Raw genomic sequence first — 23,326 nt, 5'->3', positions numbered from 1 at the left:
TACAAAGGTCCAGTAAGACTGCAGCTTTCATTCTGCAGTTGTGTTGAAGGTTTATCAATTTATTGTCCTAAATGCTCTGATTCAGAGTGGGTATTTTGGGGTCACACACCTAAAATGACCTTGTGTTATGTTTGTAACAAAGGAAAAAATCAATACTGAATATGACGCAATGAATTACATTAAAAAAAAAGTAATCTTTAAACCATGATGAAAAAATAGTTTGGAAACTAATGGTTCATTTAAATTGTTACTTTGAATAAGTATGTTTTCCTGACTGTTGTGCCAGGCAACTCTTATTCATTGAGGTTTATTTGTACTTTCAGAAAAAATATACATGGGCCAATAAATGTAGTGCATATTTACATGATGGTTGTATATCCTACTATTGCAGGAAGGCTGACCCCTTCCAGGGCCCGAAACTGGGCTCTTGTCTAACACTCGGAAATGAATTGTCCGAGGAGACACATGTGCTGACAAAGCAAGAGATTTTATTAGGAAAGGGCACCTGGATGGAGAGCAGTAAGGTAAGGGAACCCAGGAGAACTGCTCTGCCATGTGGCTCGCAGTCTTGGGTTTTATGGTGGTGGGGGATTAGTTTCTGGGTTGTCTTTAGCCAATCATTCTGACTCAGAGTCCTTCCTGGCGGTGCACGCCTTGTTCAGCCAAGATGGATGCCAGAGAGAAGGATTCTGGGAGGTGGTCGGACATGTGGTGTCTCCTTTTGACTTTTCCCAAACTCATCCATTTGGTGGTGGCTTATTAGTTCTGCGTTCCTTACCAGGACCTCATGCAAATGGTCACTATGGTGCCCGGTCAGGGTAGGCGGTTTCAGTCAGCGTGCTTCCCCTAACACTACCATAAATCTACACTGCTGTGTCCTTCAATATAAACATTTATATGGTTATTTATAAAATTAGTTTATTTATATGATTACTTAGAGGTAGGTACTTTGAATATCTTCTGAGAAATGGCCATTGGGAATTCCCAGGTGCTCCAGCAGTTAGAACTCTGTGCTCTCACTGCTGTGGCCCTGGTTCAATCCCTGATTAGGAAACTAGGATCCCACATGCTGCGTGGTGCTGGCAACAACAACAAAAAAGAACATTAATTTGAGCCATATCTGCCCTTGTAATATGTGTCTACTGTGAGCAGTTTTATTAGCTTTTATCTGGTAAGTAATGAAAGAAGAATGAGTAGAAACCAAAGTGAACACCACGCATAAAGCACATTCACATATTCAAATAAATATTGTTCATAAACGGCCTGCTGATTTCAAGCAAAATAGAGCTTCAATCATTTGCTATTTTTATAAATCATTCTTTTCATTCAACACATTTTCATGAAAGTTTTGTTGATTTTTGAGATATACATTTGGCATGTCACAACAAAGAGAAATATTCTTTACTAAATTATGTTCTTCCATCTAATAATGCTAAGTATGCCTGCATAATTGCCAAATATATCCTTTTAGACTGTGTTTAAGGCCTACAGAGTGTCTAGGGGCTCTGTTTAAAGCTCAGCATGAAGCAGCTGCAGATGTTGGTCAGGGGCTCAGAAGTGAGGGACTCCCTCTTCTGCAAAGAATCCAATTTTAGTCTCCTAGTCAGAGACGACTGAGCGACTTCACTTTCACTTATCACTCTCATTTATTGAGGAAGGAAATGGCAACCCAGTCCAGTGTTCTTGCCTGGAGAATTCCAGGGGCAGGGGAGCCTGGTGGGCTGCCATCTCTGGGGTCGCACAGAGTCGGACACAACTGAAGCAAGTTAGCAGCAGCAGCAGCAGTCTTTGATGAGCTTTTGTCTGCTTCAGGGAGTTTCCTAAACAGGTGAGGGAGGTGACAATAGAGAGAGACTCTGATTACAAAATAGACCTGATTACAAACTAGACCCTAATTGAACTTTTTAAAAATCTTTATTAAATTTGCTGCTATATTGTTTCTGCTTTATGTTCCTGTTTTTGGCCACAAGGCAGATGGAATCTTAGCTCCCTCACCAGGGATCACACCTGCAACCCCTGCATTGGAAGGTGAAGTCTTAACCACTGGACCACCAGGGAAGTCGCCCTGATTGAACTTTGAGTGGGGTCTTTATGCCTGTTCTCTTGAACCAACAAATGTGTTAATGTGTTGTTCTTGTTCAGCCACTGTCATGTCCAGCTCTTTGTGACCCCACGGGCTGTAGCAGGCCAGACTCCTCTGTCCATGAGATTTCCCAAGCAAGAATACTGCCCTTTCCTTCTCCAGGGGATCTTCCCAACCCAGGGATCAAATGCTCTCCTGCACTGGCAGGTGGATTCTTTACCACTGGGCAACCAACCTTTTAAAACAAAGCAATTTAATATTTTTCATATATTAGCTTAGGTAACACTTTTCTAGGGCTTCCTTAGAGAGTAAAGGTGTAGAGGTGTCTTTACATTTTTTCCAAGGAGTTCTTCACATCAGGTGGCCAAAGTATTAGTTTCAGCTTCAGCATCAGTCCTTCCAATGAACATTCAGGACTGATTTCCCTTAGGATGGACTGGTTTGATCTTCTTGCAGTCAAAAGGACTCTCAAGAGTCTTCTCCAACACCACAGTTCAAAGTACACCTCTCTAGAGTGTATTTTGAAAACCAGATGGCACTTTATCAAACCCTAGACCTCTTATGGGATATGAATTTGCGCTTTGAAAGGAGCCTGAAGGAAAAAATGTTCAGGTCACATAAGCTATGATGGGCAAAGTAACATTCTTGTAGTTATAAGCAAAAAGGCTTGGTCTCTCTTCTCCTGATTGGGCTCAAAGCTGGTTTCTTTAGGTGACCTCTTTCAGTCCCTTTATCTCCTCAAACACTAGTTCTCAAAGAGTCTCTCATCTTGAACCCAGAGCAGAATCCTGTCCATAGTTTAGGTTCCTGGGGGAAAGTAGAGGAGAGTCAGAGGAGAGGGATGAATATTGGGCACCAGTCACTCCTTGCTTGGGCATGTCATTTGTGTAAACCTCATGGAAGTAGCTAAAAGAAGAGAAATCATCTGGCTTGTTAGAATCTTAGAGTTGAAAATTAGAAAGAGTAACAACTTTTTTTTTTTTTTTTTTTTTAATCTGAGGCAGAATGGTATTCCTCTGATCAGGAACTCTTAGCATGTTTCAGTTCAGTTCAGTTCAGTCACTCAGTCGTGTCCGACTCTTTGTGACCCCATGAATCGCAGCATGCCAGGCCTCCCTGTTCATCACCAACTCCCGGAGTTCACTCAGACTCACATCCGTCAAGTCAGTGATGCCATCCAGCCATCTCATCCTCGGTCGTCCCCTTCTCCTCCTGCCTCCAATCCCTCCCAGCATCAGAGTCTTTTCCAATGAGTCAACTCTTCACATGAGGGGGCAAAAGTACTGGAGTTTCAGCTTTAGCATCATTTCCTTCCAAAGAACACCCAGGGCTGATCTCCTTCAGAATGGACTGGTTGGATCTCCTTGCAGTCCAAGGGACTCTCAAGAGTCTTCTCCAACACCACAGTTCAAAAGCATCAAGTCTTCGGCACTCAGCCTTCTTCACAGTCCAACTCTCACATCCATACATGATGACTGGAAAAACCATAGCCTTGACCTTAGTCGGCAAAGTAATGTCTCTGCTTTTGAATATGCTATCTAGGTGCATAGATGGTTATTTATAATTTGACCCTAAATTCAAGTTTTAAAGAAACCTTAAATTTGGTCCCAGGATTTTTCAGTTCAAGTCACCAATTTTGACATGTTACATGGCCACTGATTTTCATTGCTTTTTGGGTTATATCAGCCACTTAATCAACCTTCTGCAAATGAAGGTTAAAGTTAAATGCCTTTTTAATCTTAGATTTTGCTTAGGGATGCATCTTTTTTTGCTGGCACACCATATGTTTTCTGCATCCATTTCTCTCTCACCAGACTTGAAACAAAGACAGAAAGGTAGAGGAGGCTGAGTGTCATTCTTATTCATGGCTGGGGGAAAGAAATGTCTGTCTTCTTCATATTTCTTCTCAGGCTTTTATGAAGTGAGAAGGAACAGTGCAATTTGAGGCTGATGATTGTGAGTAATTCCAGGCACTTTTGGAAGAGTCAGATTTCCTCTTGTTCCCACACCCCCTTGTTCTGTGCCGTTCACTGAAAGGAGCCAACTGCACTCTTCTCTGTTGCTCATATTCTGTGGCCTGGCTTATTAGAACCTTCCAGAAGAAAACTTAAATGGCTTACATGAGCTTATGTATAAGATTATCTGCTGAAACCCAGAAAGATATTTTATTTCCAGAATAATTTACTTGTGGCTGCTCCTAAAGTAGATAAATAGGAAGAACTATTTAAATTAAAATAATTTTATTATGACACAGGTCACAGTAGGTTTCAGGTCATCCTGATCTTGCAGTTAGTAATGAGGTTCTGTGAGGCATGTCATCTGACACATAGGTGAGAGAAGTGGGCACCAGCTGATTCAGACTCAAAGGTGATCTCTACATGGACAGAGGAGCCTTCAGTTCAGTTCACTTCAGTTGCTCAGTTGTGTCTGCCTCTTTGAGACCCCATGGAGCTGCAGCACACCAGGTTTCCCTGTCCATCACCAACTCCCGAAGCTTGCTCAAACTTATGTCCATTGAGCTGGTGATGCCATCCAACCATCTCATCCTCTGTCATCTCCTTCTCCTCTTGCCTTCAATCTTTCCCAGCATCAGGATCTTTTCCAAGGAGTTCTTCGCATCAGGTGGCCAAAGTATTGGTTTCAGCTTCAGCATCAGTCCTTCCAATGAACATTCAGGACCGATTTCCCTTAGGATGAACTGGTTTGATCTCCTTGCAGTCCAAAGGGCTCTCAAAAGTCTTCTCCAACACCGCAGTTCAAAAGCATCAATTTTTCAGCCCTAAGAGAAGCCTTGTTGCTGCTGCTGCTAAGTTGCTCTGTGCGACCCCATAGACACCCACCCCCCCCATAGACGGCAACCCACCAGGCTCCCTGGGATTCTCTAGGCAAGAACATTGGAGTGGGTTGCCATTTCCTTCTCCAATGCATGAAAGTGAAAAGTGAAAGTGAAGGCAATCAGTCGTATCTGACTTTGTGCAATCCCATAGATGGCAGCCCACCAGGCTCCTCCGTGCATGGGATTTTCCAGGCAGGAGTACTGGAGTGGGGTGCGATTGCCTTCTCCAAAGGGAAGCCTTAGGCCCCAGTAATGGACATTCTCTTTGTGTGGAGATGTTTCATTCACAGATGTGGAAAGATTCCAGATCCTGGGAAGACTGTTTTACCAGTAGAGAAAATAGCCTGATCTTTATTTTTCAGTGCCAATGTGAAACTATTTAATAGTTGCTGCTTTGAGGCACAAACCTGAAAGGTTATGGCTGTGAGCTGTGAACGGTGCCAGTATTCTTGGTCTCCAGAGGAGAGAATTTCAGTCCAGGACAAAAGACCACCACTTTTGACCACTCAGAGCTTTTGTGAAGCAAAGTTTTATTTAACATAACAGGGATAGAGAAAGCTTCCAGCAAAGAGATGCTGGAAGGGCGGGCCTAGGAGATTGCCCCCTTTCTAGTCTTTAGCAAGGCATTATATATTGTTCAGTTCAGTTCAGTTCAGTTCAGTTCAGTTGCTTAGTCGTGTCCGACTCTTTACGACCCCATGAATCACAGCACGCCAGGCCTCCCTGTCCATCACTAACTCCCGGAGTTCACTCAAACTCATGTCCATTGAGTTGGTGATGCCATCCAGCCATCTCATCCTCTGTCGTACCCTTCTCCACCTGCCCCCAATCCCTCCCAGCATCAGAGTCTTTTCCAATGAGTCAACTCTTGGCATGAGGTGGCCAAAGTACTGGAGTTTCAGCTTTAGCTTCATTCCTTCCAAAGTACATTGTTAGTGAGATGGTAATCATAGATCAAAGAAACACAAGGCTGGCTGAGAGAATTGCCCCAGGCTCCTCTCCCATAACATACATTCTGAGATAGCATTTGCAGGAGGGAAGAAGTCTCCCACTGAAGTATCTCTGGGTGAGATAAATTGTATCCATAAAGCAGTTGACATTAGTTTTTAAAGAAAAGCAGGTTTCTAAGAAAGATACATTGTTTCATTGACATAGCTTTAGACAGGATATTTCCTTGAGCAAGGTATACTGTTTTGCTGAGCAAATATTAGCCAGAGGTTTAAAAAAGTTAGTTTCAGATAGTCCCATAGCAACACAGGATTTGAGAAACCTCCTGCTATGCCAAGGAATGTGCCTTTTCACCTTCTCCCCATGTTTGGAGACCCTGACCTCCATACCCGCCTGACTATTAACTCTTTCAAACCTCAACTAATCATGCTCTTGGTATTTCCTAGTATCACACCAGAATTGACAATTTATCTAGTGCTGTTGGTATAAAATTTCTCAAAAAATTATATCCTCATTTTTTTTTTTTTATTAAGTAGGTATTACCAATGAGGCATTGAAAAAATCAAATCTTCCTTTCTGTTCTTCAGGTTTTTCTTAAGGTGACACACCTCAGCACTTTATTTTGTTAGTGTTCAATGGTCCAAAGGATATTTTGCGGCACAGTTTATACAACTGGAAATTATTTTAGAGATACTGTTTTTGTAAACAGGCATTTACAACCTTATTATTAAAGATTACAGTGAATTTTGATTTTGTTCATTTTAATTCTGTAAGTACTGGAATAAAATGAATAAAGCTGGCTTATAACATTTACTATTTTGGGTTATTTAGGAACCTGTTTTATTCACTGGAACAATGAGGAAAAATCTGGATCCTTTTAATGAACATACAGATAAGGAACTGTGGAATGCCTTAGAAGAGGTAATTTATTAAATGTTATTAGTTTTTTAGTATCAGTATATGTGTGTGTGTACATTTATAGCACTGCAGGCAATTAAAGGGGTCACTTATCCATGTAACTGACTTTGTTTACCTCCTAGTAGAACATCGATGACCTGTGTATTGATTTTGATGAAAAGCAAGAATATAATGCCTCATATTTCCACTGTAGCTTTTCCCCTAGAATACAAAGCAACTAGACACATTACCTTGTCTTTGTGTTGTGTTGTGTTCAGTTCCACAGCCATGTTTGACTCTTTGGGACTTCATGGACTGCAGCATGCTAGGCCTCCCTGTCCTTCACTATCTTCCAGAGTTTGTCCAAGTTCATGTCCATTGCATCAGTGATACCATCCAGCCATCTCATCCTCTGATGCCCTCTTCTGCTCTCAATCTTTCCCAGCATCAGGGACTTTTCCAGTGAGTTGGCTGTTTGCATCAGGTGGCCAAAATACTGGAGCTTCATCGTCAGCATCAGTCCTTCCAATAAGTATTCAGGGTTGATTTCCCTTAATTGACTGGTTTTATCTCCTTGCTGTCCAAGGAGTCTTCTCTAGTACCACAGTTTGAAGGCATCAATTCTTTGGTGCTCTACTTTCCTTACAGTCCAGCTCTCACAACAATACATGACCACTGGGAAGACCATAGCTTTGACTATAGCAGAGCACTAAACTAGATTTTTAAATTATGGGTTCAAATTCTATTGGTGACCTAGTGAATTTACTTCACTAATTACCCTGTAATATTCATTTTATTCCTCTGGTATTAGGGAACATCTAAGTAAAGACAATAATAGCTTTCCATTATTAACTGAAAGATAAATGAGATCATACTACTAAAATAGTGTGATGTTTTATAAGTGTTTATAAGGGTAAATTATACAGTTGGAATGTGATAATAATTATATATTGACTGCTATTTTAATCCTGCAGAGTAAATGCAAATAACAGAACCCTGGCGCTTTTGTGACGTTTTTATAGTTTTAAGTTCATTTCTAGAAGATGTTCTACTTGTGTAGTGTTTCCCTTTGGATTACTTCTTTGAATCTCCTCGCCATTTCATGAGATGGATTTTGAGTGTTAAGGTGTTGTTGGTTGGCATATTTTAATATAAATTATTTTGTGCATTTGCCCCAGTTTTGTAAATTGATTCTAAGATACTTATGGCAGAAAATGTATCTCTACCCCTAAACTATAGACAGATTTTAAACCCTCATAGGACTTAGCTCAGTCTTCTGCTCTTAAAAAGTAAGCACTTAATAAATACTTACTGTTTGATTGATCTCTTCAGTTCAGAGAAGCATGGCTTATTTCTCTCAAAACAAAAATGTTTTTTGTTTTATTCACACAAATCCCAATGGCACAGTGTTGTTGTTTTGAATTGGTACGTTTTGTCATTTAGTGTCACCCTTTCAGGGGTAGCTCTCAAATCTGTAATACACAGATGAGTTTGACTGTGACCAAGCCGACTTGGAGGCCTGACAATCCCCTGCCAATATTTCTGGTTTCTGAAGGATGTCAGCAGTGAGTCTTTACACACCCACCCTGCTTTCTAGCAACTGTGAGGATTTTATGCTCTTAAATCAGGTCGATTGCTTCACCGTCTACTTGAGAAGCAGTGCTCTGATTTCATTTAAGTCAGTGAGTCTTTCTGCAGTGAAATTCTAGAAGAGAAGAGGTAGAGCAGTTAACTGTCAAGTGTAAAGAAAGATGGGAGGATCCACTTCTACTGGACTCAGAGGAAAGATTTAATGATGAAATTAGTGCACACCTTTCAAAACACTAGAAGTATTGGTAGCTTATTTTCCAACCTGTTTCCAAGCCTGAGATCTCTCTTCACAGATCCTCCAGTAGTATAATTATTATAGAATTTTAGAACACATTGTTCCATGGACAGTGAAGAAACATTAATTGGGAGATAAATCCTTTGAAAAGCTATCTTAGAACTTGGCTCTAACTTATATTTAATTCATCTGTAGGAGCCAAAATCAAAATAAAATGTAGTAGCCTCTGCATTCTAATAATGATGAAGTGCTGGAAGTGGTAAATAATACTAAGATCTACTTTTAAATAAAGTACATTTGGAAATTTCTGTAAATAGAAATAAACATGAGTTTATTTCATAAAGTGAAGTGTGTGGTTTCCATATGCCACTTCCAGAAGTGGTCCTGTTACTTTAGGGGTATCTCTTAGGGAGGAATCATCCCATCATTGTATTTCTCTAGGAATTGTCCCTTTATGACTTTTACTTGATATTCTAACTTTTAGAATATCTACTGAATCTTTCATTGATAAACATGCAAATGTCATAAAGAAATACTTCCTATAGTAACAGAGTAATGAGATGATTTTCAGTCTAAGAAGTATAACTCAAGCAAAGAGATCAAATTTTAGATGGATTAATGTCAGGGGGTGTTTAACAGGAGGATTCCTATATGCTATTTCTCACAAGTCCTTTGTTTTCTTTTAAGTGGAACTGCATGCTGCTCCCAGGAACTGGGGTCATTGTGTGAGACAGGCTTGAATCTCTTTTAGTAAACATTATCTTTACAACAAAACTGCTTAGACTCGATCCCCTTTCTTGAATTATGGATTGTCTCCTGAGCTTGTGATCATCATCATCTCTTGTTCCCTTGGTAACGGTTACTGTACTGGTTTTCTGATCTTTAGCATTGACAAAAGAACTTCTTGTACTACAACCTATATATACTCACAGAAAAATCATTAAAGCACCTTTGCTCCATCAGAGCTTGGGTCCCCGTGTCTTTCTTTCTTCCTCTCTCTCTCTCTTCAGCTGATTCCTTGGAGCTCAGAGACCTGTGTTGCTCACTCTCATGCCCAGGCTTCTAAGACTCTCTCGAGAAGGCACCCTGTGCCTTCACCCGCCCTGGAGAGGGTGTCTGGTGCCTTTGTGAGAGACTTTATTGGTTTTCTGCGTAAACCAGGGAGTATCAACCTCTTTCTTTCTTTCACTTTCTTATTGTCACCTCCAGACCACCAGGCCCTGGTCCATTAAAGGACCTCAACAGATTAACACCCCCCGGTTATAGGTATATAAGTGACACCAAACAAATGGAAAATGTGAACCCTAACTCAGAGTCTTCCTGAGAGTAGGAAGGCACCACTACATTTTCTTCTTTAAGAACTTCAGTTAAAAGTAAAAGAAGCTTTTAAATTTATTTTTACACCTTTAGTTCTGTCTACTCCTTCTCCTTTGACTGATTTGGATATTCAGAAGGGAGACTGTTGTATGAATGCTGCCCATCTCATCTTAGTTATTTTTTTCAAGGTATTCTGAAAATAAATTTTTTCATGTAATGATAAATAGCTTACTGTAAATTGAGGAAAGTTCATCAGAAATTAATGCCAATTGGGACACCTGAAAAGCAAGGGCAGCTCTACCAATACAACATGAGTAGTGCCTGAAGATGAAGCACTTTATCTCTCAAAAGTTAAGGAATCATGGTAAATAAAACTCTGGAAAAGAAGGGAATATATATATATACATATATATATATGTATATATATATGTGTGTGTATGTATATATATATGTATATATATATTTAATATACATACATATATAATTAAAATAGTGACTGATTCACGTTGATGTATCACAGAGACCACTGCAACATTATAAAACAATTATCCTCTAGTTAAAAATAAAACAAAACAAAAAACCAAGAACTCTTGAAAATAATCAGTGGTATGTTGCTTCTGTTAAAAAAAGAAAACAGCTTTGATCCTGGAGTAGACAACTAAAGATGGCATGCCTTATGAAAACTGTGAAGAAATAACCCAGTTATGTTTGACGTTGATAGTATCTCTGTTAGGACACAAGTATATCTCATCACACAGGAAACCAAGATTCAGAAATCTGGGTGTCAGCAGCCTGTGCATCAGGAATCACATGATTCAATCCTGGCTGTAGAGACAGCTCACACATCCATTTTCCGGACCTTGTATTTAGGTGAATGGGCTCCCCCTTTACTTCCTTTACTGCTGGTCCTACTCTAGTAAAAGCTCTTCTCCATCTGTTGATTGCATTTCAGTGTCTCTTCCAACTCACACCAGCCTTTCTTTTTGAAAACTGGGAAGGTTCTACAAATTATGGAGACCATCTGACATCTCACAATCTCCTGTGAAGGGCATTGGCACCTGGCTAGTAGATACAGTATATATAGTAGGTTACTCTGAAATCATGATAATAGAAATGGTTGTCTTATAAATTCAGATTATTACTTTCAGTTTTGCTGTAGCTTATTACTTTCCCAAGCTCAAAACGAATCTCAAGCATTTTATACTGAGATATATATTTTCAGTAGTATTATTCTCTCTGTTTTCCTTAAATTATACCTTTTAAAATGCCTTCCACAGTTTACATTATGATGTTGTGGTATCTTGAAGCCAGTTAATTGTTAGAAGAATATATTTTTTTACACTTCCATTTAGTAAGAAAATAGTATTATATATAAATTATCTGTATGGATTTGTTTCCTAATTTATAGGAACAGATGTCACAAGGGAAGATGCACTTATAGCTTCATTCATACATCCAACAAATATTTATTGAGAGACCCTTAGACAGGCATAGTTGCAGATTCTAGGATCATCACAGTCATCAAAATTGATAAAGTCTCTACCATTTAGCTTAAACTCTTGTGGAAAAGATGGAAAACCAGTCAATGTACGTTTAATAAATTCTCAGTGCTGATGCATGTGAAGAGGAAAATAAAGCAGAACATGAAGAGAGGCAAGCTGACAGCATTATTAATAATGGGCAATATCTGTTGATTTCTTTGTATCAACCACTACAAACTCTACACATGCTGATTCATTTTATACTCTGAAGATGTTAGCAAGTACATACCTTTATTATTTCATCTTCATGTTAGTCTCTTTCTTACAGTCTCAGAAAGCAGTGTTTACTGGAAGACATTTTCACCTCACAAAAGCCTCAGTCCTTGTAGGCCAAAGTGGGAAACCTGAAGGAAAGTAAAAAAACAAAACAAACAAACAAACAAAAAAACAGCTTAGTGATGAGATATCATCCAAATTGAGAGCAAGTGTGAGATTATTTCTTTAAAGTTAAGACATCAGTCTTATGAAAGACCAACTTGATGTACAAAGATTACTAATGTCAGCTCAGAAGGAAAAGTGATAAAAGCCGCTGTCACACCTTTGATTAGTCCCATCACTGGGTGCAGATGTATGAATTTGTTTCACAGATAGAACACTAAGTCCTCTTCCTTGTAATGGAGGAAAGGAGGTGACTAAGCTGACATCTTACATTTTATAATTTTCACTACAAGCACTTGCATCACAATCCAAATCTTACCCTTTAGATTCTGTAAATATCAGTACCATACTTAATCCTAAATCAGAATTCCCTCTTTCTGAGCTTGAACTCCATCAGGAGTATAATTCAGGATCATATTTGTAGAAATACTCCAGCATTTAGGATACCATAAAAATGTTGCCCTTTCACCCCTAGTGTTTTGTTATTTGACACTGTAATTCTGTTTCCCTGCTAATTAGCCATCACTCATCAATCTGTTGGTCTCTTAATCTGAAGTATATGTACTTTTTGTTCTTTAACTTCAAACATAGTATGGGTTTGGTTCTTATTCCATAATATTTCTCCAAAACAAATATTCATTGAAATGACTCCTAACAACCAGTGACTTTCAGATTATCTCTGGGAGTTAAAAGTTTATTTTATTTAATCTTATGATTATAATTAAAAAATTTTTTTGAAGGATAATTGCTTTACAGAATTTTGTGGTTTTCTGTCATACATCAACAGGAATCAGCCATAGGTACACTCATGTCCCCTCCCTCCCGAACCTCTCTCCCATCTCCCTCCCCAACCCATCCTTTAGCCTGTTACAGAGCCCCTGTTTGAGTTCCCTGAGTCATACAGCAAATTCCCATTGGTTATCTATTTTACATATGGTATTGAAAATTTCCATGTTACTCTCTTCATACATCTCTCCTTCTCCTTCTTCCCCTCCCCCCATGTCCATAGGTCTGTTCTCTATGTCTGTTTCTCTGAAACTGGAGCCTATTATACAGAATGATTGCAATTTTTTCAGAGTAGATTAATATAAACACCACCCATACCCATGGTCTGGGGGAAATAAGATGTTATGTTCTGTCTTGTTTTTTCCTGAGTTTTCTCACTGTAAAACATTTATGACATTGAAGAAAATCCAGTTGACTGGAAAAACGGATATGGGGTTAAATTTTGGAAGGAACCAAAGCCAAAGTAGGCTCCAAGTTTAATAATATATGAGGTACAGTTTGCCGTTGTTTCAATTTGTATTTTTTTAAACCTTTAGATCTTCCAAAATGGTAAAGTACTGATAAGATTATATCTTTAGACAACCATACTTCCTAAAATTATTTTGTTAAAAAAAAATTTCCCTTAGTGTACTAAGATCTAGGCAAAATATACTTTGGGAAAACTGTAAAGATCCTTTTAACTTTTCTGTTTAGATCAGATTGGGAGAATTAGCTTCATTTCTTGAGAGACTTCCTTAACCAATCCCTGGTGGGGTTTCTGGTGGATGTCCTAGGGTAGGGATAGGGGACTCATATCTTTATGCCCTGAGTTGACTCCACCATCTTTCTAAGTGAATGCTCCTTGGAAGGAGCTCTCCCCATCAGGTAGCTGTACATGTAACACACACAAGAAGTCCTGAGAATGTCAAAACTCTAACATATGAGGCTTATCTCCTTCAGCAGAAATTTGTGTAGGAAAATGTTCTTCTTTCTGTATCCACAGGTACAACTTAAAGAAACAATCGAAAGTCTTCCTGGTAAAATGGATACTGTCTTAGCAGAAACAGGATCAAATATGAGTGTTGGACAGAGACAGTTGGTGTGTCTTGCCAGGGTTATTCTCAAGACAAATCAGATATTGATTATTGACAAAGCCACATCGAATGTGGATCCAAGGTAAGGGGCTGAGGTCCATGAAACCTGGAATCTGAATTTTAAATGTGGTAAATGGAAAATGCTTGATGATGCTTAAAAATGTTTTCAAGTGTTCTCTTTGTCCCAAAGAAATCTCTTGATAAGATTAATTCTAGAAAACAAAGAAAGAAACTAAAGCATGTTATATGGTATTAATATTGTTATGAGACTTCCTAAGAGAGCAAAATTCCTAAATGTAGCTTCTGATAATTTCAAGCTTTCAAGGGAAGAATATTTCCCATTGCTTTATGCAAAATGGTAAATTTGTAAGTAGACTTTTTATACTTAGTTTTTCAGAAACAAGATTAAGTCATAAAGCATGGATTAAAAAACCATCATTATTATATATGATACTTTAAGTCTTAAGTCTGCTTTTCCTGTTTTTACTAACTAAACTGAACCTCTTTGATTCCAGAACTGATGAATTAATAAAAAAAGCAATCCATGAGAAATTTGCCCAGTGCACTGTGGTAACCATCACACACAGATTGAGCACCATTATTGACAGTGACAAGATAATGGTAAGAGCCTTACCTGTAGAATTTCAGTTATTTCCATTTTTGTTCAATTTTACAATATATCCTTCCTTGTAAAACTTTATAGGAACCTCTAATAAGTTAACTTTCTCTTAATTTTTCTCCTTTCCCAACAATAACCTGTGTACTTAATTATACCTTCAGAATGTGCTATTAAATAATATATCCAATAATTTCATATTTTCATATTAAAAGTTTATTTACACTGTCAGTTTTCTTAAAGATGGCCAAACATGGAAATATTCCAGATCCAAGATAAGTCTCCATATTTCAGAGTAGTAGAACATGGTCGTTTTTACTATGCCACAGTTGTTTCATTATTTTTAGATTACCATAATCAAAAACTGGGATCTTTGGGAATTCCCTGGCTCTCCAGTGATCAGGACTTCACGTTCTCACTGCCAAGGGCCAAGGATCCCTGGTTGGAGAACTAAGATCCCACAAGCCACATGGCATGGCAGATTTTTTTTTTTAATAGCCTTTTATTTAGATTACCAGGAGGCTGTTGGCTAAAGCTGAAGAATTTCTTAGCTGTTGCTGTCAGAGGGAATTCCATGAGAAGAAAGGGCCTGGTGAGAAAAACAAAGTATTCTCACAGAAAGCACTTAATAGAGGAAATACGTCACATAACAACTGGAGGGCTAGAAATGTTAAAAACACTGGGTTAATAATTTTAGCAGGCAGCTACTGTGTCCTAAGACAAATCTCCAGACCCAAGAACTCAAGAGGAGAGGCCCTAAAGAGTCGGTTCTCAGACCTTCATGGAGCAGTCACTGCCCAGGTGCTGGTGATACTTGTGAGGGAGTAGGATGGGGCTGGTTCTCCATATGCTAATGGAACCTGGAATCTCGAGTCAGATTCCACTGCTGAGGTGATGCTGCAGGATTAGCAGATATAGACAGTCTGTTTGCTCTGTGAGTCCCTCTAGTGCTCCCTACTGATAGGATCTAACAAAGAGCCAGCTGGCCAAAAGTGAAAGTGAACTCTTTGTGACCCCAAGGACTATACAGTCTATAGACTTCTCTAGGTCAGAATACTGGAGAGAGTAGCCTTTCCCTTCTCCAGGGGATTTTCCCAACCCAGGATCGAACCTAGGTCTTCTGCATTGAAGGCCAATTCTTTCCAGCTGAGCCAGAAGGGAAGCCCAAGAATCCTGGAACGGGTAGCCTATCCCTCTCCAGGGGATCTTCCCGACCCAGGAATCAAACTGAGGTCTTCTGCATTGCAGGTGGATTCTTTACCAAATAAGCTGTCAGGGCAAAGTGTTTCTGAAATGTGATTTGCAAAGAGCCAGCCTTTTCATCACAAGAGTGTAGAAAGAAAGTTAAGTCAGTGCTGAGAGACTGTAGATAAACAACTAGCAAGTCTCTTAGATAGTAGATCTGGACTCAGCACACAGAGCAGGCTCTAATCTTTGGTGTTTGGGTATCTGTCTAGTATCTTTCCTGTAATTTTGATTTGTTCTTTCTTCCTCAGAAACTAGTATTTCCTTCCTTAGCTTTGTTTTCCTCCTTCCTCCCTCCCTTCCCCTTTTTTCTCTTTTTTTGACTTTTTTCTCTTTTTCTTTTCCCTCTGTTGTTGAATTTCCATAAATCTTAGGATGTGGATTTATAAAATGACAAGAAAAAACATTCCTCAAAGAGAAATCTTTGGCTGCAAATAAGCCCTAAGGAATTAAAGTTGTTTCCAAGCTAATTCCCAGCCTGTGGAAACAAGCTAATATTATTCATTTTACAGAGGCTAACTACTGTCACAAGATCCTGAAGTGTCCAGTGTTGCTGATTAGAGATGAAGTAAATAGATAAGGAAAACCTGCACAGTGCTTAAGAGGCAGCAGAGTCAATTTTTATTTCAATGGTCTATACTAAATAAGTCAGTCAGTATATACTAAACAGGTAATAATCAGTAATAAATGTTCAGTAATACTCAAACTTCCTTATGTCCAGGGATAATGGAGTTGTCTATTTTGACTTCTTGAGCAGTTCCTGGGATATCACCTCCTTCCCTACTCCCCATGCATTGTCAGGTGGGATCACCAGTGGGGACACTGAGTAGATAACAGACTGTCAGCCTCGAGGCTGTGCCTGTGGCCTCACTCCTCTGAGCTGGTCATACTTAGGAGTGAGTTCTGGAGAAGCAAACGACAAAAGTGGGGCATCTGCAACCAAAGGGATGCTCTAGGCTCCAAGCAGTGTCTTGTCACCTGAACTAAAACGTCTCAGTAGGAAGCAGGCCTCTCTTGCAGAGTTTTGTGAGGGACCTGGTGACATTCCAAGATTCTAGGACAGTGACTTTGAAATGCCAACAACTTTATTTAGCATCAAGCATCCTTAGTTCTTTATTTTTGTTCTTGAATGCTAATTGGAAAAGTAACCTTTTATTTCTACTCTTTACCTGTCACTTTGTTATTCTCAGGTCTCAGCACTGTATTTTGCAGACTGCCCCCCAAAGGCATACTTCTTACACAAGGAATGATTAATGCTGTGAAATTTCCCTTTTGAAACCCTTAGTCAAGGTTTAGAGGCAGCAACAGAAAGATGACTTGATCTCTGATGTGAATAAATTCTTTGCTTCTAAATGTAGCCTGGAGATGTAGTTTTTGGTTTTGGTATTACAGCATTCATGGAAGCAGCTTCCTGTTACTACCTAATTCTTATACATGCTGTCACTTTGGAATGTAGCCTCTGTGGTAGCTCAGATGGTAAAGAATCTGCCTGCAAAGCAGGAGACCTGGATTTGATCCCTGGGTCAGGAAGATTCCCTAAAGAAGGGAATGGCGACCCACTCCAGTGTTCTTAATCACATGGACAGTAGAGCCTGGTAGGCTACAGTACTTGGGGTCACAAGGAGTTGGACACAACTGAGTAACTAATACTTTCACTTTGGAACGTATGATTGGTTAAGGAAACAGTAAAAAAGGACAGCATTTGGCAGACGTAGCAGTTGCTTAGTTCTACGTCTTTATCTATCAGTACTTGATCCATAGTTGTAAACGTCTAGTTCACAAGTACCACCTTAATCAATCATCTTTGTTGCCATTATCAAAATATGTCCATTTGTTTAAATGTTTTACTTACCAGTCAGTTCAGTTCAGTTCAAACGCTCAGTCGTGTCCCACTCTTTGCGACCCCACGGACTGCAGCTCGCCAGGCCTCCCTGTCCATCACCAACTCCCAGAGTTTACACAAACTCATGTCCATTGAGTTGATGCTGTAACCGCAGATTTTCCCCTCTTTGTCAATATGTTCAACAAGTCCTTAACTTAGTTTTACAGAACAATTTACAGCCCAGCCCTTGCCCACCTTTCTAGTATTGTCCCTCTCTGCTCCCCCTCCTTCCTTTACAGCTAAAGCCACACTGATGGTCTTTCAGGTCTCCAAATGCAGTCTCTTACAGTGTGTCCTTTCTCAACTGTTGATGGGTTAGACTAATGTCCCTGCAGTGGAAATTGTGAGATGGCTGGATGTGGGGTAGACACTGAAGTGGAGCCAAGTGATGGACTGAAGTTGGGATCTGAGGGAAGAGAAGGGAAATACAAGGGTTCTCTTTGGAACCTGTGTGATGATGACCTTGTTTTCCATGATGAACTTGCCCTTCACTGTGGAGCTGACCTTCCTGCTTCTGTTTTGGGAGGCCTTCAGTTTAAGGCTCTCTGGTCAAGGTCATCAGTGATGTCACAAGGAGATCCCAGTAGGAGATGTAAACCTGGCCACTTGTTTACCTCTTGGTCTGACCTGGTTGCAGCTGCTGACTCCTCTGGTAGGAATAGCAACAAGAGATATGCATCCTCCAGCTTCAGGGCTGGAGAATTGTCCTCTGTTCTACACCCGCCCCAGGTGTAAACCTTGTATTTTTTCTAGAGCTTTGGATTACCAGTCGACTTTCAATCAGCAAAAACACCATAAGTATTGTTCTTTCTCAAAACTTTGACTTTCAAGGCACCTGTTTTTCTTGATTGCTTTAGAAATACAGGAATATGGGGGATGGATAAATTAGGAATTTGGGATTAATAGATACATACTACTACATATAAACAACAGGACCTACTCTATAGCACAAGTAACTATTTTCAATATCTTGTAATAACCTGTAATAGATAAAAATCTGAAAAATACATATATAATTTGTCTCTCTATATATTCATATATGTACAACTTAATCACTTTGCTGTATACTTTAAACATTATAAATCAGCTATACTTTAGTTTAAAAAAAAAGTAAAAAGAAATATAGGCATATCTTGTTTTACAGCACTTCACAGATACTGACTTTTTTTTTTTTTTTTTAACAAATTGGATATTTGTCACAACCCTACATCAACTAAGTCTATTGGTGCCATTTTTTTAAAAACAACATTTGCTCACCCCAAGTCTCTCTGTCACATTTTGCTAATTCTCGCAATATTTCAAAGTTTTTCACTATCGTTACTTCTTTATGGTGATCTGTGACCAGTGAACTTTAATATTACTACTATAACTTACTGAAGGCTCAGATGATGTTTAACATTGTTTAGCAGTAAAATATTTTTAAATTAAGGTCTGCACATTGTTTTTTTCAGTCATAAATTTATTACACACTTGATAGGCTACAGTGTGGTATAAACTTAACTTCTTTATGCTCTGGGAAATCAGGAAATTTATGTGACTCTTTATTGTGATATTCACTTCATTGTGGTGTTCTGAAACTGAACCTGCAATATCTCCAAGTTTTCTTTCCAGAAAGCAAGTGATTATCTGTTCTAAAAGCTTTGAGGATGTAAGTTAACTCAATGAGCTGTAAGCCTAGTGCTCGACAGGGCAGGCAGCCAGCTTGGGGGAGTGGCTAGGTAAGTGATAGACGCTGATGAAGGGCATAATCCACAGTGTTGTCCCTATCATCATATATTTCCAAGTGCTTTCTGTGTTGTGCAGCCACTCAGTTGTGTCTGACTGCCAGTCCATGGACTGTAGCATGCCAGGCTTCCCTGTCCTTCACTATCTCCCAGAGTTTGCTCAAACTCTTGTACGTCAAGTCAGTGATGCCATCCAACCGAATCATTCTCTGTCGTCCCCTTCTGTTGCCCTCAATCTTTTCTAGCATCAGGGTGTTTTCTAATAAGTCAGCTTTTTGCATCAGGTGGCCAAGTTTTGGAATTTCAGCTTCAGCATCAGTCCTTCCAGTGAATATCCAGGGTTTATTTCCTTTAGGATGGACTGGTTTGATCTCCTTGCAGTCCAAGGGACTCTCAAGAGTCTTCTCCAGCACCACAGTTTGAAAGCATCAATTCTTGTGCACTCAGTCTTCCTTATGGTCCAACTCTCACATCTGTACATGACTACTGGAAAAAACCATAGGTTTAAATATACGGACATTTGTTGGTGAAGTGATGTCTCTGCTATTGAATACACTGTCTAGGTTTGTCATAACTTTTCTTCCAAGGAGCAAGCGTTTTTTAACTTCATTGCTGCAGTCACCATCTGCAGTGATTTTGAAGCCCAATAAAATCTGTCACTTTTTCTGTTGTTTCCTCATCTATTTGCCATGAAGTGATGGGACCAGATGCCATGATCTTAGTTTTTTGAATGTTGAGTTTTAAGCCAGTTTTTTCACTTTCCTCTTTTACTTTCATCAAGAGGTTCTTTGGTTCCTCTTTGCTTTCTGCGATTAGGGTGGTATCATCTGCATATCTGAGATTATTGATATTTCTCCCAACAATCTTGATTCTAGCTTGAACTTCATCCAGCCCAGCATTTCACATGATGTACTCTGCATATTGGTTAAATAAGCAGGGTGACAATATACAACCTTGATGTACTCCTTTCTCAATTTGGAACCAGTTTGTTGTTCCATGTCTATCTGACTGTTGCTCCTTAACCTGCATATAGGTTTCTCAGGAGGCAGGTAAGGTATTCTCATCGCTTTAAGAATTTTCCACAGTTTGTTGTGATTCACATAATCAAAAGCTTTAGAGTAGTCAATGAAGCAGAAGTAGATGTCTTTCTGGAATTCTCTTGCTTTTTCTATGATCCAGTGGATGTTGGCAATTTGACCTCTGGTTCCTCTGCCTTCTGTAAATCTAGCTTGAACACCTGGAATTTCTTGGTTCACATTCTGTTGAAGCCTAGCTTGGAGGATTTTGAGCATGACCTTGCTGGGATGTTAAATGAGTGCAATTGTGTGGTAGTTTGAACATTCTTTGGCATTGCCATTCTTTGAAATTAGAATAAAAACTGACCTTTTCCAGTCTGGTGGACACTGCTGAGTTGAGACATGCAAATCAAAATTACAGTGAGATCTCAAACCAGTCAGAATGATGATCATCAAAAAATCTACAGATAAATACTAGAGAGGGTGTAGAGAAAAGGGAGCCCTCCTAAGTTGTTGGTGGAATGTAAGTTTGTACAGACTCTATCAAAAAACTGGAGGGATTTTCCTGGTGGCTCAGTGGTAAAGAATCTGCCTTCCAATGTAGAGGACTTGGGTTCGATCCCTAGTTGGGGAACTAAAGTCCCACATACTGCGGGCAACTAAGCCCACACGCCACAACTACTGAGCTCGCATCACAACAAAGATCCCTCCTGCCACAACTCAGACCCAGCACAGCAACAAAGAAACAAATAAAGAAAAACTATGAAGGGTCCATAAGAAGCTAAAAGCAGCCCCTGTATGACCCAACAGTTCCACTCCTGGGCATATACCCAGAGAAAAACATGGATATCTGCACCCCAGTGATCACTGAAACACTGTTTACAATAGTCAAGACATGGAAGCAACCCAAATGTCAATTGACAGATGAATGGATAAAGAAGATGTGATGCATATATACAATGGAACATTGTGCTGTGCTGTGCTGTGCTGTGCTTAGTCGCTCAGTCTTATCTGGCTCTTTGTGACCTCATGGACTGTAGCCTGCCAGGCTCCTCTGTCCGTGGGGATTCTCCCAGCATGAATACTGGAGTGGGTTGCTATGCCCTCCTTCAGGGGTTCTTCCCAACCCAGGGATGAATCCCTGGTCTTCTGCATTGCAGGTAAATTCTTTACCGTCTGAGCCACCAGAGAAGCCCACAGTGGAATAGTACTGAGATATAAAAAAGGGTGAAATAATGCCATTTGCAGCAACATAGATGGTCCAGGAGATGATCATATTAAATGAAGTAAGTCAGACAGAGAAAGACAAATATCATATGATATGGCTTACATGCAGAATCTTAAAAAAATAAAGTGATGCAAATGAACTTATTTACAAAATAGAAACAGACTCACTAACATTGAGACCAGAGACCAAATTTATGGTTACCCAGGAGAATTGTGCAGGGAGGGACAGATTGAGAGATTGGGAATGACATGCACATACTGCTCTATTTTAAAAAGATGGACAACAAGGACCTACTGTATAGCATAGGCAACTCTGTTCATTGTTCTTTGATGACTTGAATGGGAAGAAGTTTTGAAAAAGAATGGATACGTGTGTGTGTGTGTGTGTGTGTGTGTATAAAATCCGTGATTCACTTTGCTGTAAACCTGAAACTACCACAACATTGTTAATCAACTATATTCCAATATAATAAAAAATTAAAAGTAAATATACTCCCATATAAAGTGAAAATTAAAAAAAAATAAAATGAATCAAATTATTTTGCAATCAGTTCAGTTCAGTTCAGTTCAGTCTCTCAGTCATGTCTGACTCCTTGCGACCCCATGAATTGAGATTGGCATTCCTAGAGAGTTTACGGGATCAAGGGATTGTTATAACACTAACTTAAATGTGTGGTTCAGTTTAGTTCAACTTGGGTTACAGGAAGAATGGGGAAAGAGTGAGAGTGAGAGATTATAGGAACATTTTCTTATAGATATAAAATGTTAAAATAAAAATTAAAAATTGTACTTATCTTTCTGTACATAAAATTTAGAGTTGCTATATGTTTATGTGTTCTGAAATACCTAGAATCTTTGACAAAACTGGTAGGCATAGAGGCTAAGTTGGTAAAGTTCTATTCCTGGCTTTTTTTTCAGTCTATGTTCCAGCGCAACTCTCGTAGCTCCTGACATGAGCCTTGACCACACTGCACTCTGTTCCTGTCAGTGCCCCCTCCTCTCTGACTGCCCCTTTTCTTTCTTCTTTCCCAACATTTGACAATAAACACGTTTCAAGCCTTCATGTTCACCACTGGCTTGTTTGTCTTTCATTTTCCCTTTCACTCTCCCTCTTGCCCACAACCATCAGGCATGTGGTCCTCCAAGTCCACATCCCTAATCCTGTCATCCCTGCATCCCACTGCCTCAGTGGCTTCCCTTGCCAGCTATATTCAGTTCCTCCTTGACCGTACCCTACAGTCTTGCCAAACTACACCACTGGGCAGTCACCGTGTCCCACCCTGAATATAGTTTCTTTTGTTTTTAACTTTTAATCAGCATGTATTGTGTGCCTGATTCCTGTCATGTACAATGTCAGAGCCCTGAGATGCAAAGTGAACGTGGAAAACCATATAAACCTGCTGTGGAGGAGATCCCAGGCTAGTGACCAACCCTCTTGGTCCATTTGGTTGCCTGTGTCTGGAATAACCACTGACCACCCACCCACCTCCATTCTGCATGTTCAAGGCTATTCATTCTTCAAGGCCCAGCTCTCTGCCCTCCGTCCTCCTTGAAGCTTATCCTCCAAACTTCTGGCTAAAAATCATCTCTTCTATTACTCAACTCCTCCCTGTTGTGCATTTTTTTTTTCTTGCATTATAGACACTTAAGGATTTTCTTCTCTCTTTCCTTTCAGTGTAGGCTCCCTGTCATATGTGTTTTCCTCTTCTAGAGCGTCTAAAATAGTGCTATCAATGCAGTTAAATATGCTGTAAATGTTTGCTGAATAAATTTAGAAACTAATGAAAATTGACTTAAGTTTTCCTCAAATATGTTTTGACTGTGTGCCATTTCATATATATTGATCATGAAAGTTAAATAAAACTAGTTTTCTTTTTCTCTGGATATATACCAGGCACACAGAAAATAATTTGCACCTGAGTATAATAAAAT

The 23,326-nt window shown here is 39.5% G+C and overlaps 1 protein-coding gene across 1 annotated transcript in view; it reads left to right on the top strand.

The window, feature by feature from the left end:
* Window positions 1-23,326, top strand: part of LOC128057593 (ATP-binding cassette sub-family C member 4-like) — a 182,887-nt gene that overhangs the window by 147,682 nt on the left and 11,879 nt on the right. Inside the window, 3 exon segments of the mRNA XM_052650042.1 lie at window positions 6,699-6,788; window positions 13,594-13,766; window positions 14,200-14,305. Coding sequence (XP_052506002.1) covers window positions 6,699-6,788; window positions 13,594-13,766; window positions 14,200-14,305 — 369 coding nt within the window.

This window comes from Budorcas taxicolor, chromosome 12 (assembly GCF_023091745.1).
Source record: "Budorcas taxicolor isolate Tak-1 chromosome 12, Takin1.1, whole genome shotgun sequence".
NCBI lineage: Eukaryota > Metazoa > Chordata > Mammalia > Artiodactyla > Bovidae > Budorcas > Budorcas taxicolor.
The sequence above is the reverse complement of the archived record's forward strand: the minus strand, read 5'-3'. Positions and strand labels throughout refer to the sequence as shown.